The sequence below is a fragment of the Orbicella franksi genome, chromosome 13 (genome assembly GCF_964199315.1).
Source record: "Orbicella franksi chromosome 13, jaOrbFran1.1, whole genome shotgun sequence".
Taxonomy (NCBI): Eukaryota; Metazoa; Cnidaria; class Anthozoa; order Scleractinia; family Merulinidae; genus Orbicella; species Orbicella franksi.
The window spans coordinates 1247401-1262317 of NC_138157.1; the positions used below are offsets into that span (position 1 = coordinate 1247401).

Consider the following 14917-nt stretch of genomic DNA (forward strand, 5'->3'; position numbering starts at 1 on the left):
AAGAGTTTGGATCGTGGACACAATTCAAGAAGCTGTACTCAGATTAAATACCTTTTGCTCTAAAGTTGACCATAGCGTACTGGTTTCTCTGGTGAACTCAACATTGGTCTAGCTCCCAGAAACGTCATACTCAATTTAATCTGCCTTACGTAATTTTAGGATCCATCTTTCTTTCAATAAATCTGATAATTTGTTCAATTTTCGCGGGTGTTCTCAAGACTAAAAGTTGCTATATTTAAACTTACCTTTTTCTTTCTTCACACTTTTATCATGAGCTTACAAGGCAAAGAAGAACGCGCGATTAATGAATGAAAAATTTACAATTTTTGCCTGTTGAGATCAAAAATTGTCGTCGTATCTTACTTTGTTTTAATTTAGCGCGTTAGAAGCCAGAAAAGGGTCCTCTGACTACTTCACAAAACGTTAAGACTTGAAAAGAGATATCATTTTAATGCTTTTTATTTTCAAGTATGGTGTTGGCATCACCATTTCTCGTGGCTCGGTGATGCCAACAATCACATTGCTGTACATCATCAACTGACAAACCACAGCATTGACTGGGACTCTGCTCAGTGCTTAACCTACAGTACAAACTATTTTTAACGACTGACTATGGAAAGTTGGTACACTAACCTAGAACAAACGCCTCTTAACAGATGTCAACAACTACCAGCGCCTTACAAACGACTTCTCCATAACGGAAACGAAACCGACAAACGGACTTCTAACAGACCGACTTAACAATACACGGACCAAAAACCGACCTATTTGACTAACAATAGACGGATCGAACCCACCAATGACTGACGTCAAACTTTACACGAGTCTTTCAGCCAATACCATCATGGCTATACTGAACAATCACGTTCAACGGACCACACTTATAACATCATCGACTGACAAACACTATTCACTTGACTCTGAAGATGACTTCCGCTCAGGTTGTCGAAACGTCAGTCACCAACAACAGTTCTTTTCAGAACTACACTAACCCGGACGATCACACTATACGAACTACTAATACTCCTGGGTTCAAACCATTCACTATATTAAAAAAAATCCGCATAAATTGAACTTTTCTACGAAATCGTTGACGTTTTCGTGCTTGATATGTGCTCTAAACCTATATTTTGCTCAAAAGTTGCTCAGAAAGGCAAACCTTGCTCGAGGTTGCCAGAAAAAAAACTTCGTCAAATGTCAAAATAACAGAGAGAACGACGTCTGAGTCTCCATGACGATAGAATTCAGGGCGCAATATCCTGACGTCTTCTGATGTGAGCAGTCCCAGGCTTTTACTCTGATAAAGGTGGAATCAATAGAGGTAGCCTTTGACCAGAAAGAACCTTTGTTAGGCCTAAAGGAAATACAGTCCTGCGGTTTTAACAGAAGCACCATGCCTGAAGTCAGGTTTATCTCATGTCGTGTTTCGCCATTGATCTCAAACTGCCATTTGCCAAAGTTCTGCTTCAGTACCGTCACCACAGCTAGCCCAACCTCTGAGTTATCGGGATCTACTACAACAGTCTGTGGAATCAAATCTTCAACTAAGGGATTTTCAGCTGTAATCTTCTTGACTTCTTTGTTTTGTTCTATTAGTTTGTTGATTGCTAAGTTCATTTTAGTCAACTTGCTAACTTGAACACATTTTGAGTGTGTGTAACTAGCATTCTCTGGAACTGGTGGAAACAGTGGAAACCATGTGTCACGTCACAGTGCAAATGTTGGCCGGTCACTCTCGGGCTTGATCCTCACGTTCAGTTTGGCCACTCCTCGTCCCAGGCTACACTCGCTGTTAAGCGGTCCCACACATATTTTCTCAAAGAAAACAAATCGACGATTATAAACTGGGAGCAGTTCCTTCTCACCTACATATCTGCCAATGCCATACAGAATCCTTTGATGAACGCCAGGACGTTTTTGTTTCTCGAAAATATGTCAGTGGAATAGAAACTCTGACCCAGAATAGGACCCAGCAATTTGGTTTAACATCAATTAGAGCGGAGTAGAAATCAAATGTAAACTGCAGAAAAAATGGCGGACAGTAGAAATATCACAACTGTCTCGTCCCTCCACACATTAGTTGATTTTTATGCGTTCGTTTTCTGGTTCTTTTCTGGTTCTTTTTGGTATTGCTTATCGCTGGGTATTAATTGTTAGCTTGTTTTTTTTTTTTATTAACTGTCTGCTTTCAAGTTTGTCCAACGTAGTTAGATTACCTTTTTATCCGGTACAATGAAAGATCTAGCAAAATTTCTAATTCTTCTCTTCAACTTCAAATCGCCCTCAACGCCCATCCATTCAACAATTTTTCTTATGATATCATCAGTCTTGTCCTTTTTTATCTTAAGCAGGAGTCTCTTGTAGTCTTTAGGAGAAATTCGCAGCCATTTTGGTTTTTCCTAAGATATACAAAAACACAAATAAGCCACCGACTGTGCGGGTCCGTCCCTTGAATAATAATGAACTTGTTTTGCAGTTGCTTTAAATTGACTGAAACAACGGCTCATCCGTAGGGGCCGTATGAAATCCATCGCTATGAAGAATGAGAAAATGCCTTCTTTTTTTTTCTTTTTAACACCCCTTTAAAACCCGCTCATGAATGGTGAACACAAGTCAAGTCTTGGCAGAAGTTCTGTTTTTGCGGAATGTGTATTTGTCAATTGATCGTGGTGTAAGAAGATGCTCTCATATCCACAACGTCTCTACGTTTAGAGAAGAATTCCCATAGAGAGACCACTACTATTAATAGTTATCAGCAGGAGCCAGTGAAAACTTTTGAACTTACTGCATTCAAGCTGAATGAAGGAGGGGCCGGAATTTTGCAAGCTGGAGCCAACGTAACGGTTACTCCACCAAATACATTCTTAGCGGGTTGTACAACACATTTCGCGTTTGAAGTGAAGAACACATTTGGAAATATGTCCTCAGGTCGTTTAGATTTTTTAGAAGAACATTTAAGTTGGACTGTGGAAAAAACGAAATACGTCATAAAAATACCTCATAAAGAAATTTCCATGTCCCGTGTTACCGCTAGATGGAGCTGTGTTGTCCTCACTTACCCTCTCTAATAGGATGAATTTTGGTCATGACTATCCCAGACAGCTTTTCTTCCAGCTGCTTCACTGCTTGATGGTATCGCGAAACAAACTTCTTAGACAATCGGCAGGTCAGTGATTCTTTTAATTTCAACTCACTGCAGCTCATAGGCTGACTTGTAACGTTCACGTAGCTCGAAAACTGAGGGAAAGAAAACCGGAGATCAAGTTTGGTTAAGCCGAGCCAATGTCTACAAAAATCAAACATAGTGACGTAAGGCTTGGAAATATAATTCACCCTACTGTTACATATATGTATAGGTTTTAGTAAAATGATGCATCTCTTCGGACATGCCGTAAATACATGGACAACTTAATCTAGTACTAAACAAACTTGTACCAGTTGTTTATTCGACGGTCGGTCCTCCATCAGAGGAATGTTTGGACGAATGACCGCGATGTTCGGACCAGCAGCACAATTTGGCAGCAAAAAAAACCATGGCCATTGTGTCCCTGTGCCGGAGAGAGTCAGCAGTGTTCGCGCACTGTCCATGCGCAGAATTATCCGGTGCAGATAAAATTTCAAACGACAAGAAACCATGTGCACAAGAGGCAAACCTTCACATGAAAACAAAAATTAAAAAAACTTAAATGAAGAACTCGTGAATTAGCAAAAAATACTTCCAGTGACTGATCTACGGGAGCGGCTCGGAGGACCCACCCCCCGCCCCTTATTTTGGACAAAAAAAAGAAAAAAGAAGGAAGGAAGAAAAGCTGATGGGTAAGCAAACAGTTACCCCCCCCCCCCCCCACCCGCCCCATCATTTGTCTATTTTCTTTTTCAGTAGTTACGGAATAATATCACGTTGATGAGTGTCTCATTAAAGACCATAATTATTAGTTTAAATTTGCTTCTACGCCTAATACGGTACACCGTACACTTATCCGAGAAATTCAATTCTCGGATATTCAAGCATAGTATTAGTATCACAGATCTAGACACTTAAGGCGAGTGTGGCGATGATTCATAGAAGTAGGAACAACGCAGAAGTATATAGACGTATCTACATTCAGTTGTAAAGGAGAGAAAAAGAATTTAATTATTGATAAGTTTTGCTTAGTTTAAGTATAAACGTAATTTTTTTTTCCACGGAAGGTTGTTGGTAATTGTTTTGATAACCGCGTGTGATAATTTCCGCAGCGCAAATCTACTTGAAAAAAAATGCACAAAAGGTGAAAAAAGCGCAAAGGCAACTTTGAAAATTTCTCTAAATTAGATTCATAACTTGAGAACTCAGTCCAAACTGCTTTGAAGCCGTAAACTGATTTCTAATTGTCTCCAAAATTGCAAGTAATATTTGTAATAAAACTGTGTACCTTATCCGTTTCACATTCCGTGATCGGCTTGTCTCTCTCGCTGGCAACTCCATCACAGAATAACAGCACAAATAAACTGATAAATACTGCAAAAGACAAAGAGGACTCGAAATTAGCAACAGGAGCAGGTAACAACATTACGTTACAGTTTCACTGAAAAACGTCTTATGGATCTGTAAGCTGCATTTGTTGGTTCGCCGAAGTCTTCAAGCCGTGGAAACTCGAGGAGTCTAACACATTAAACTTACGAAGTCAACTGACATGTCAACAAAAGCATCCCAAGTGTTGTAATCAGAATCAATTTCGTCTGCCTTTCGGCCTTTTTTGTATTCGAGTTTAATAATTTAAGACGGTATTTGACTTAATTGTGTAGATTATTTACTGGTTGTCCGGTGAATAACCTTAACACCACTCCTAATCACCTATTGAAAAACTTCTCAGGAAGTTTTAGTTAAAATAAAGATTTAAAAGAGAGGCTGCCAAAACGGTTTTCTTAACAACCATAAAGCAATGATTTTCGACTATTATAAATTCAGAAAGTTAACCGGTGCCAATAGAGTAATATTGACAATCCTATTATTTTCGTAAACCTCCATTTCACGCTCATTAGAGTAACGGGTGATGTAAGTAAACTAAAAAATGTAGCACAGTATAAAATAAATACGAAAACACCTGGGAAAATCTACATGATCTTTAATTTGATCCCAATAGAGTAATATTGACAATCCTATTATTTTCGTAAACCTCCATTTCACGCTCATTAGAGTAACGGGTGATGTAAGTAAACTAAAAAATGTAGCACAGTATAAAATAAATACGAAAACACCTGGGAAAATCTACATGATCTTTAATTTGATTGGTTCATAAAAATAACACGAGCTGAGAACAGGGGTAGCTTTTTGTTTGTGGAATTGCTCAAAACATCACCTTTCTCAAGGTGTCCTACCAGCCAAGCCTACCTCTATTTGTCAAGAGTAAATAAAAAACAGAAACTTCACAAGCAACGAAGTTTTCATCCACTGTTCTGCAGAGATTGATGCTACTTTATATCGGCCTCTGTAATTGCTAAAATTTGTACAGTGTCCATCTATTACCATGGAATTCATATACTTGAGCCGAATATTACGTCCACTGAACATATAGGGCCGAACCCACACACGACCGCTCTCATGTGGCTTTGATAGCTCAGTTGGTAGAGCATTGCACCGGTAACGCAAAGGTCGTGGGTTCGAATCCCGTTCAGAGCCTGAAATTTTTTCAGGTCATTTTTCCAGTAGTGTTAAGGCTGCATTCGCATCACTCATTCTTTCAGTGTCCACTGTGTATGTACGTAATACAGTAGCAAGGCCTTGTCAGCCTCGCATGTAATATTATTGCTATATGGAGTTGCTATCAATCACATCTTGTTCCTACGTGCATTGGGAACCAAAAGTAATACAGTCGAACCTCTCTACAACGGTCACCTTGGCGACAGAGGAAAGCGGCCTTTGTAGATAGGTGGCGGTCATAGGGAGGTAGTGGTGTACATGCATTATACATTATATTACGTTATTTACCCTCGGATTTCAGAGTAGCTTATGCAGCTAATATCTCCGAGCATTTAACCATCAGATGAGAGATAGACCACCACACCGGGAACTACGTCCCCAACTCTTTTCGATCAGTGTGTGGGTTCTATTACGTCCCACAGAATTAATTATGTAGAGATGTGAGACAGGGCCTACGGTTTATCGTCCTTATCGGAGAAGACCAGAAAGTCTAATCATTTGCAGATGTCATTACAAAGGCAGCACTTTCTCCTAAATTATTCAAAGACCCTGAGTGTTGGCCCGGCCGGGGTTTGAAGCCGCGACCTCCCGCACGGTAGTCCGGTGCTCTGCCACTGAGCTAACCGGTCGGCGGTCGGTGTAATATGACATCTGTCATAATTCGGGGTTGCAATACTTTTGCTTTCAAAAAAAATCTTTATTGTAGCATATAAGTATGTAACACAATCGAAATTTATCAATTAAACAGAAACAGAGACAAGCGACAGGTGGTAACTGGCTCAAGTTTCATGATCTTTTATAATAAATAGTTGGGTTTTGTATACACCGTTTGTCAGTCGTTGATTAACTGGCAGTTGTTGAGAGGTTATATTGGCAGTTGGCAGGCGTTTTAGTGGCTGTTGTCGTTGCGGAGAGGTGGCCGTTGTAGAGAGAGTAAAATAAGAGTGAATGTAAGGACCGTCCGCCGGGACGAAAAAACAGTGGCCGTTATACATAGGTGGCCGTTATAGAGAGGTGGCCTTTAGTAAAGGTTCGACTGTAATTCCCAGTACAATAAAGCAATGAAGACTTTTCATGTATCACTGGTGTTTGATTTTGATTTGGCGTTTGTGTGTCACGTGGTACATTCAACTGGCTTCAGACAAATCACTATCCAGTGGCAACACTTACATCTGGCGCTTGGCGTCATCCGCGCTTCAATTTGGGCAACTGCTCCCTGTGCAGGCCAATACAATGCAATGATTTGAAGTAACCATAGTCTTTTCATCCGATATCATATTCTGTTCCAGTACTTCATAAAACTGTCAGTGTCACTGGACAACACTGGTTTGTCTCGTATTGGATACTCTGTGTAGTCAGTGTTCAGCCATGACTCCCTTCGGTTACCACCAGTTTACACAGGCAGATAAGGTTTATCAACCTATCTAATATAACCAGACCAACGAGAACGCAGAAAGACTGTATTTCCGTGTTATCATTCCAAAATAATAGACCAGTTTAGTAGTTACTTTCCTTAAGTGAAAATAAAAACTGCAATGCTTCTGTAAATTCCAGTCAGGAATGGGAACGAATTTCCCAGTGAAGATTTTAAGAAAAGAAATTTCAACGCAGAGAAAGGTCTGTGACTTATTCCTGTCATTAGCCACTCGTAGCCGCTAGAGGTATAAGCTAGTAAAGCTCCATTTAAATACAGTCAACTCCCGAGAACTCGAACTTTCAAGGGAAATTGGAAAACGTTCGAGTTATCGGGAACAAGGAAAAAACGGTGTTTCGCGTGTTTCTTTTTAAACATAATCAGATATAATTATAGAGAAGTCGAGTACATTTCTAAATTACGGTATAAGTCAGAAGGTATAAAGGTAATGGGAAAAAAGAAAGCAAAGCAAAGCAGCAGGAGAAGTCCAGGTACTGCACTTCTCCTGTACTTCTCCTTATTAAGTCCAGGTACTGCGAAATTTTCTGGTTTCAAAGAGCTGCTGCTACAGAGGTCCTGCGATTTCTTTCTTGAGAAATAGTTCCAATGAATCCAATGTTTTGGACTACAGAACTGATTGTTTTGAGTTCTCACGTACGGACAAACATGGTTCGAGTTAAAGAGGTTAAAACCATATATAAAATGACTTGACGGGAAACGAAAATTGGCTCCAGTAGACGGAAGGTTCGTATGACGGAAATTCTGGGAAAATCGATTTCGTGGTTCGAGTTAAGGCAATGTACGAGTTAGCAGGGATTCGAGTTATCGGGAGTCGAGTGTAACTTATTGATTGACTGATTTAACAGTCAGAACCACTCGGATCTGTGCAGTGCTACATATACGTGGTAAGAATGGTTTTATTTGAATTTGAGCTCGTTTATCCAGACTCACTGAAAAGCTTCTAGAAGACTGCATTTCTCTGCATTGTGGAAACCATGAAGACAAGAGAACCACAGCCCACGGTGATAAATAAGTCAACATTAGGGTTTAGATAATACATAGGGCACTACTGTTGTTTACACCTCTGTTGCAAAATCTTATCCATGAATAATGTAATAATAAAAATATCTTGAGCCAGGAGTCAACCTCACCCTCAGGTGGTTTTCAGGCTGGTCCTGAGTAAAAATTATAAATATACAGTAGCTACAGTGTAAATACCAATGCCATGCACCAATACCAATGCTAAATATCAATGCTATGCACAATTTTATTTCAAGTATGACAAGAATTTGGCACAAAATTTACACTTAATAGCACACCACCTGTACCCCAAGAAAAGTTGACAACATTGCTATTGTATATTGTAGACTTACATTTACATAATTTGTTTTCAAAGAAAAAAAGCCTGAAATGATAATTAGATGATTTTCATTGTTATTTCCCATCACACATTCTAAGATCGGCGTCAAGCAACTGAGTTGACCACCCATAAAGCTAGAGTGGTTCATGACTGAATTTTTAAGTACTCAGAATCCAGTTTTTGTTATTGTTCCACCATTCCTAGCCAATCTGCCCCCAATAATCCTTCCACTCACCCATATTTTGGCGTTTTACACACTATCTGGGAGCGTGTAACAGGATGCAGTATGGTTAGACTTACTGTAACTGAACACCATTGGGTTAAGAAAAAGTTTCGACCTAGGAGAACTATCAACTTAAGAGAGGTTAAAAGATAGAGTTTGTTTATTTGCAGCTACTTTAGACGATTTAACTGTGACCCATCAGTACACAAGAGTTTTTGGCCTGCTCATTAAATGATTAACCTATCTCTGAACATAGATCATGTCACCCGAGGTTTCATCCTTCCATGATCTTTCTCAAAGTCTGTCACAACTGATTCCCAAACTTGATCATTGTACAAGACATCTAAAGCCATCATGGCCAAAACTTTAGCTTGAATAACTGCCCTTGAGTGGGCTTCCTTTGTTGCTGATGCCAAAGTGAATTCATGAGTATGATTAGCAGCAGATGTTTCAATGTCAAAGAAAGGATGAATGGATGGTTTTACATGTGACACATTGCCCATGTCTGTGGACCCAACAGCTGCTTTGGCCTGTTCCTCTCGTGATGGGAAAGTCAAGCCAAGTTCCTCTGCATTCTGTTGGTACAGCTTTGCTAAATGCTCATTAGTTGCCACATTAGAATAAAACACAGAATTCCAGTCTATGTCCACAGTGCAACCTGTAGTTTTGAGGAGATAAAAAAATTGGGCATTAGTAAATGTGGTTTCTTTTGCCGTGATGTGTACATTTTATCTCCAATTTTAATCATTAAAATGATTCCACAGAGCTCCCAGAACATGAATCTCTCAGAACTTAATCTGAATAGTACATTAATTTGTGTTTTTTTTTTTTTGTTTTTTGTTTTTTGTGGCATTCAAAATAATGACATTTACTATATGTACTGTAGCTCCAACTGTTTCAGTTCAACTGTTTCTGTTTTCATTATTCTAGATATTCCAAAACAAAACCTTATCCTGAAATTGCTCATTGTGTAGTTGCAGAAAATATCCATACCTTTCCCACAGAGGGGATTTTTTTTCAAGACCCCCCCCCCCCCCCCCACTCAACCTCACTGGAAATTCCAATATTAAGCTTGATACATTTCTTTAAATGTTTTAATCTTAGAGAACCCCCACCCCCCAGGATATTCCAATAGATAGATAGAAAACTTTATATACATGTAAACACGGTAACTTTGCCCAATCCCCTCTGTAGGGGGAGTATGGATATTTTCTGGGACTAGCTACACGTAAGACACTGGTGCTTTGTAGTTCTTTAAAATAAGAGTTACCGGTTGCCTGGGCTGCAGACTCAAAACATCTGTGCACTTTCCCACGAAGACTGCCTAGTTCTTTCTCAGTTGGAGCTCTCACATAATATGCTAATGAAGCCTTTTCAGGAATTATGTTAGGCTTTGCTCCTCCATCTGTTATAACACCATGAAGACGCCAGGATGGTTTCAGCTGTTGTCGCAGTACACTCAGAGCATTGTATGCCATAACCGCAGCATCTAATGCATTGACTCCCTCCCATGGAAAGGCACTAGCATGAGATGATACTCCATGGAACAATACTCGAACATCTTGCATCGCTAAGCATGTTGGATAGACACAGTTGAAAGGTTTTGGGTGGGCCATCAAGCAAAAATCCACCTCATCAAAGCAACCATTCTCGATCATTTTAATTTTTCCACCCCCACCTTCTTCTGCTGGAGTGCCCAGAACCACTACTTTACCCAAGTCCTGGTTTGATCCCTCAAGTGCTGCCTTTAAACCTAAAATTCAATTTTAAAAAAATTCAACAAATTGTACCAGATAATGTCACAAAACCTAATATGTACTTGAGCCTCTTTAAGGGGATAAACCCCTAAGAGTGTCGCACATGTATGCATAAAGTAAAAAAAAAAAAAAAAGAATAAAGCCTTCTGTGGAAACGTCAAATATATTTTCAGGAATTGGCCAGACTTCATCTTCGAAATTCTGAAAGAACAAACCCCATCTAGTGACTCAGGGTAAAATGTTGTAACTCTTTCTTCCTGTTGATTATAAACCATCTGCTACATGTAGATACCATTTCGCTGTTGTCCGTATAACAAAATAAGAAACTAAATCATTACTCTTGATTGGGGAGGTCTCTTCGATGGTTCTTTCATTTGCAAGGGGGGCATTGGGGTCTATTAAAAACCATAAAACCATAGAAAAAGATCATCCCAAGCTGCAAAGGCGCAAAAAAATTCGATGAAAAACGAAAACACCATACAAAACCAGCAAAACCAGCAAATTTTCACATCCCAATTATCAAAACACTAATTGATCTGATATATGCAATGGTGACAGGTGGATGTGACTTGGCTGAAGCCTCTCTCGAGCCCGGTCTTTGCATGCTCATTTTTTAAAAGTAGCTGGTAGTGGATCCTAATTAAATTAGGAAAATTCACACAAAAGTGCTGTGTAGAATTGCAATTTTGCAGTTGCAAAAAGCTATAGTTCTGGAAAATTACATTGAAAATCCCTAATCTAACCTTTCCATTTGTGAACTATGAGCTAAAAGTTTGGAGAGGATTGGATTGGAAGGTTGAATCAATCAGTCACATGTGACCTGTACCTTGGTCTAAAATGCGATTGTTCAGAGGAAGCTAAGGGACTGGTCAAAAAGTATGGGGGGGGGGGGGTGGGCCAGAGCATTTGGAAATGTGGTGGATATAAAACACATGGCCCACCCCTTCCTTTTGGCACAAAACTAATTGACCCACCCCTAAATGAAGGTTGAAAATTACATGACCCACCCCCCATATAAAACATAAAAATTCTTTAAAACCTGAAGCCAGCCACCAAGAGAGCAGCAACCGAGACCACTGAAAATGAGGATGCCAGCTCCAGTGAAGATGAAGAGGACAATAAGGAAGAAAGCAACAAGGAAGAGAGTGGGAAGGGAGAGAGTGCAGGTGATCAAAGTAGCAGTGATCAAGACAGCCGAGAAGGGAGCATTGATGAAGTTGAAGAGCAAGAGGAACTGATGACGGTTGAGCAGGCAGAGTTTATGGAACAGTACTGAAATGTCTTTTTTCGGCAATTTTAATAATTATGAAAAGTTCACGACGAGAAATACATAATTTAAGTTGCTTTTACTTGTAGTCTCATAGAAGGAACAATATAGCAGTGAAATGCAAACAAAAAGCAATCCTTTCATATTGTATACAATTTGTACATTTTATATGCTAAAAAATGGCACAAAAGAGACATTTTTATCATTTTAATTTTGGTCAGATGTAAATTTAATACATACAAAAATGAATTACACATCGGCAACGCTGCAACGCTTTACATGTGTGGCCAGCTTTTGCAGCAGAATCAAGCTTTCCATTCTTAAAAACAGTACTTTTAAGTACGTGCCTATTCCTGTTTTAAAATAGGATGACCCACCCCCATGTGTCGCTGAAAATTGAATGACCCACCCCTTTCTGAGGGCTCAAAAACTGATGACCCACCCCTCTCAGCTATTAGAGTGTTTTATTATTATTATTTATTACTCTGTGCTCCGGCCCACCCACCTCTGCCCCGATACTTTTTGGCCAGTCCCTAGCTGGTTCATCTTTTGCGTTTCATGGCTATTCAAGATCAGTAAAGGCGCAGATAATTGCCACCCAGATCAAAGAAAACCCGGAACCCAAAATAAAGGAAAAACTGAAAACCGCATCAGAAACCAAATCAGAAAACCCACTAGTGCTTTTGAGGAAAACTGAAAACCACACGCTAACACACTGAAATTCCACAAACAGCACAGAACACCAAAACCGAAAAACCAATCTAAAAAATAGTCAAAACTGCAAAACCAAAAATCCCAGCAACCCCCATTTACATTTTTCTCTGGAAAGGGTTGGGGTAGGCTCAATTTCCAGCTGTTTCAGGAGTCCAGTTGTCTATCCTCCTCCCAACTGGTGTGGGGCAAGGGAGACTGGATCACAAAACGGCTGGAAATCGAGCTTAGGGTTGGGGTAGATCTGATCGCAAAATCATTAGAAGCCTGGCTTGAATCTGTTTAGTTGTTGGACCTTCTCTGATCTGACGGGTGGATCGTTTCACTAAAACGCCCCAGTGTACCCCAGACAGTTGAAATCCTAAGGGCGCCTCTTCTCAATATTCAATATGTCGACCGTGATTTCCGCAAATTTTTGTTCTGGTAATAATTCCTTTTTAACTACACATGTATTTAATGACATTCATTCCTGTCTGTAATCTTACTCGTGATTTTTGCAACAGTCCTGTGAGCTTGCTGTAACAAGCTTCTGATCTATGTTACGGTTTTCATCATAGTTGGGTTTACCACTTACCCAAGGCAGCCCCCACTCCAACCTCAGATATAAGGTTATGTCCACAGGCATGTCCTATACCCGGTAACGCATCATACTCACAAATAAGCCCGACAACTCGCCTTTTACAAAGACCACTCGAGGCGCGGAACGCGGTGTCGAGTGTGTGATGCTTTGTCACCTCGAAGCCTTTTTCACTGAAGAATGTGGTCAGCAGCTCATGCGCGTACTTTTCCTCGTAACCAAGTTCTGGATTTCTCCAAATCTTTTGGTTGAGCTGAAAAAGTTCGGGCGCAAAGTTGTCTATTGCGCGCAGTGCGATTTCTTTTACACTTCTCAGTACAGTCGCCATTCTTTTTAGTCTCTCAAACTTAGCCTCGATTCCACGATTCAGCCGCACGACCCTCCGAGGCGTAGGAGAGGGCTTCCCAATTGGGATGTATTGCATTTTTTTTCCTCCCTTCCCCATTAAAACACTCCGTTGTTCCCTAACATTTATCGCCAAAGTTCCCGTTATTAGTAGAGATATCCCTTGTAACGATTTCTTTCAAGGAAAGCTGATTGATCATATATTTAGTCCATTGACATCGCCGGCGAGCAGTTGAGTACAGTTAGGATTTTCTTGAAGTATACCCTCGCACCCTCGAGTCCAGAAGGAAGTCCATCAAATCGTCCTCGCCAAAAACAGGATTTGGGAGGTGGTATACATTAAATTCTGAATTTTTTATCATGTAGTCTTAATTTTACGCAGTGCCCCTTTTGATACCAGCCCATGGCTGATGGGGCTACCCTGCCTAAATAAAGATGACTTGACTTGACTTGACTTGACTTGAGGGAAATATGTTTCTACCCAAGAACGGTTTTCTTTTGAGCAATCTGTTAGAAAAGCGATTTGCCGAAAATATTTCCGAGTGGTCCATCTTAGCGGTCCGTAATGCAAAATAATTCGGATAAAATCCTCCACAATCGGGCCATAATCCCCTACCCCCAGAGCGTACAAAGAAATAAAACACAATTCGCAATCGATCACCGCTTTGAACTTCCGCTGGGATAAAATACGATATTAAACGACTAAATCCGTTTACATTTACCTTCGAACAAACCTTTCAAAGGCCCTGTTCTTCGAACCACAGCATTACATACAAAGAACGTGTGGTCTCTTGACGTCTTCTAACATCACCATGACTGCGAGGCCCACTTATTGAAATCCCCTCACCTCTCTTAAAAGGTTTCAAATGGTCAACCAGAGACCAAGTTCCTTCCCCACCGGGAACATCAACTAGTCAAATGCCTGGGGTATGCCCGTAAACACGCTCAAAGACACTAGAATGTTGTGTGCCTTAGGTAAGGGAAATAGACGGACTTCGGAGATACAAGGAAGAGTTCACACTTGCCTTCTTTCGTTCTCCTTTTTGTCATTCTTAACTTGGCCCGTGATTGATATAGAGGATCAAGTCTCCGAGGGGGTGCTCCTTATGTGGGCTATAAAGGTATGTGCGGCCCCAAAGGTTAGGGTTTTTCAGCCATTTTGGTCATAAATAGGGTATCGAGTTTGGCCATTTTAGTCTTAAATAGGATATGGTTTTAGCATTTTACAAGAAGCTACTTTTTCATCACTACCAATAAGACCGTCAACAAAAGCCCTTAATAACTAATGCTTAGGGCAACTGTGCCAACCGCAACGGTCATAAATAGGGTATCGAAATTTTGGCCAGGTCATAAATAGGGTAGCAAAAATCGCAGATTTTAGTCATAAAAAGGGTAAGGGTTTTGGGAAGTGGGCCGCACACCCCCACCCAACTTTTCTGGGAGTAACCCTCCGGGAGTCAAGTCTCTGGTACAATTCATCATCATGCTCGTTCAGGCATGTTACGTAATAATGTCTCCCAGTATATCAGCTGATTATCACAAACATCTTGCATGAAGGGCGATAACGTCACAAGTGGACAATA

General features: G+C 40.3%; 1 protein-coding gene across 1 annotated transcript; it reads right to left on the bottom strand.

Moving 5' to 3' along the window:
* Window positions 1–7523: 7523 nt before the first annotated feature.
* On the bottom strand, window positions 7524–14861 carry LOC145464821 (peptidase M20 domain-containing protein 2-like). Its single transcript, XM_081448617.1, has 3 exons — window positions 12987–14861; window positions 9948–10430; window positions 7524–9335 (listed from the first exon to the last, which is right to left on the bottom strand). The coding sequence occupies exons 1-3, from the start codon at window positions 13432–13434 to the stop codon at window positions 8935–8937; spliced, it is 1332 nt and encodes a 443-aa protein (XP_081304743.1). The 5' UTR covers window positions 13435–14861; the 3' UTR covers window positions 7524–8934.
* Between the last annotated feature and the right edge of the window lie 56 nt (window positions 14862–14917).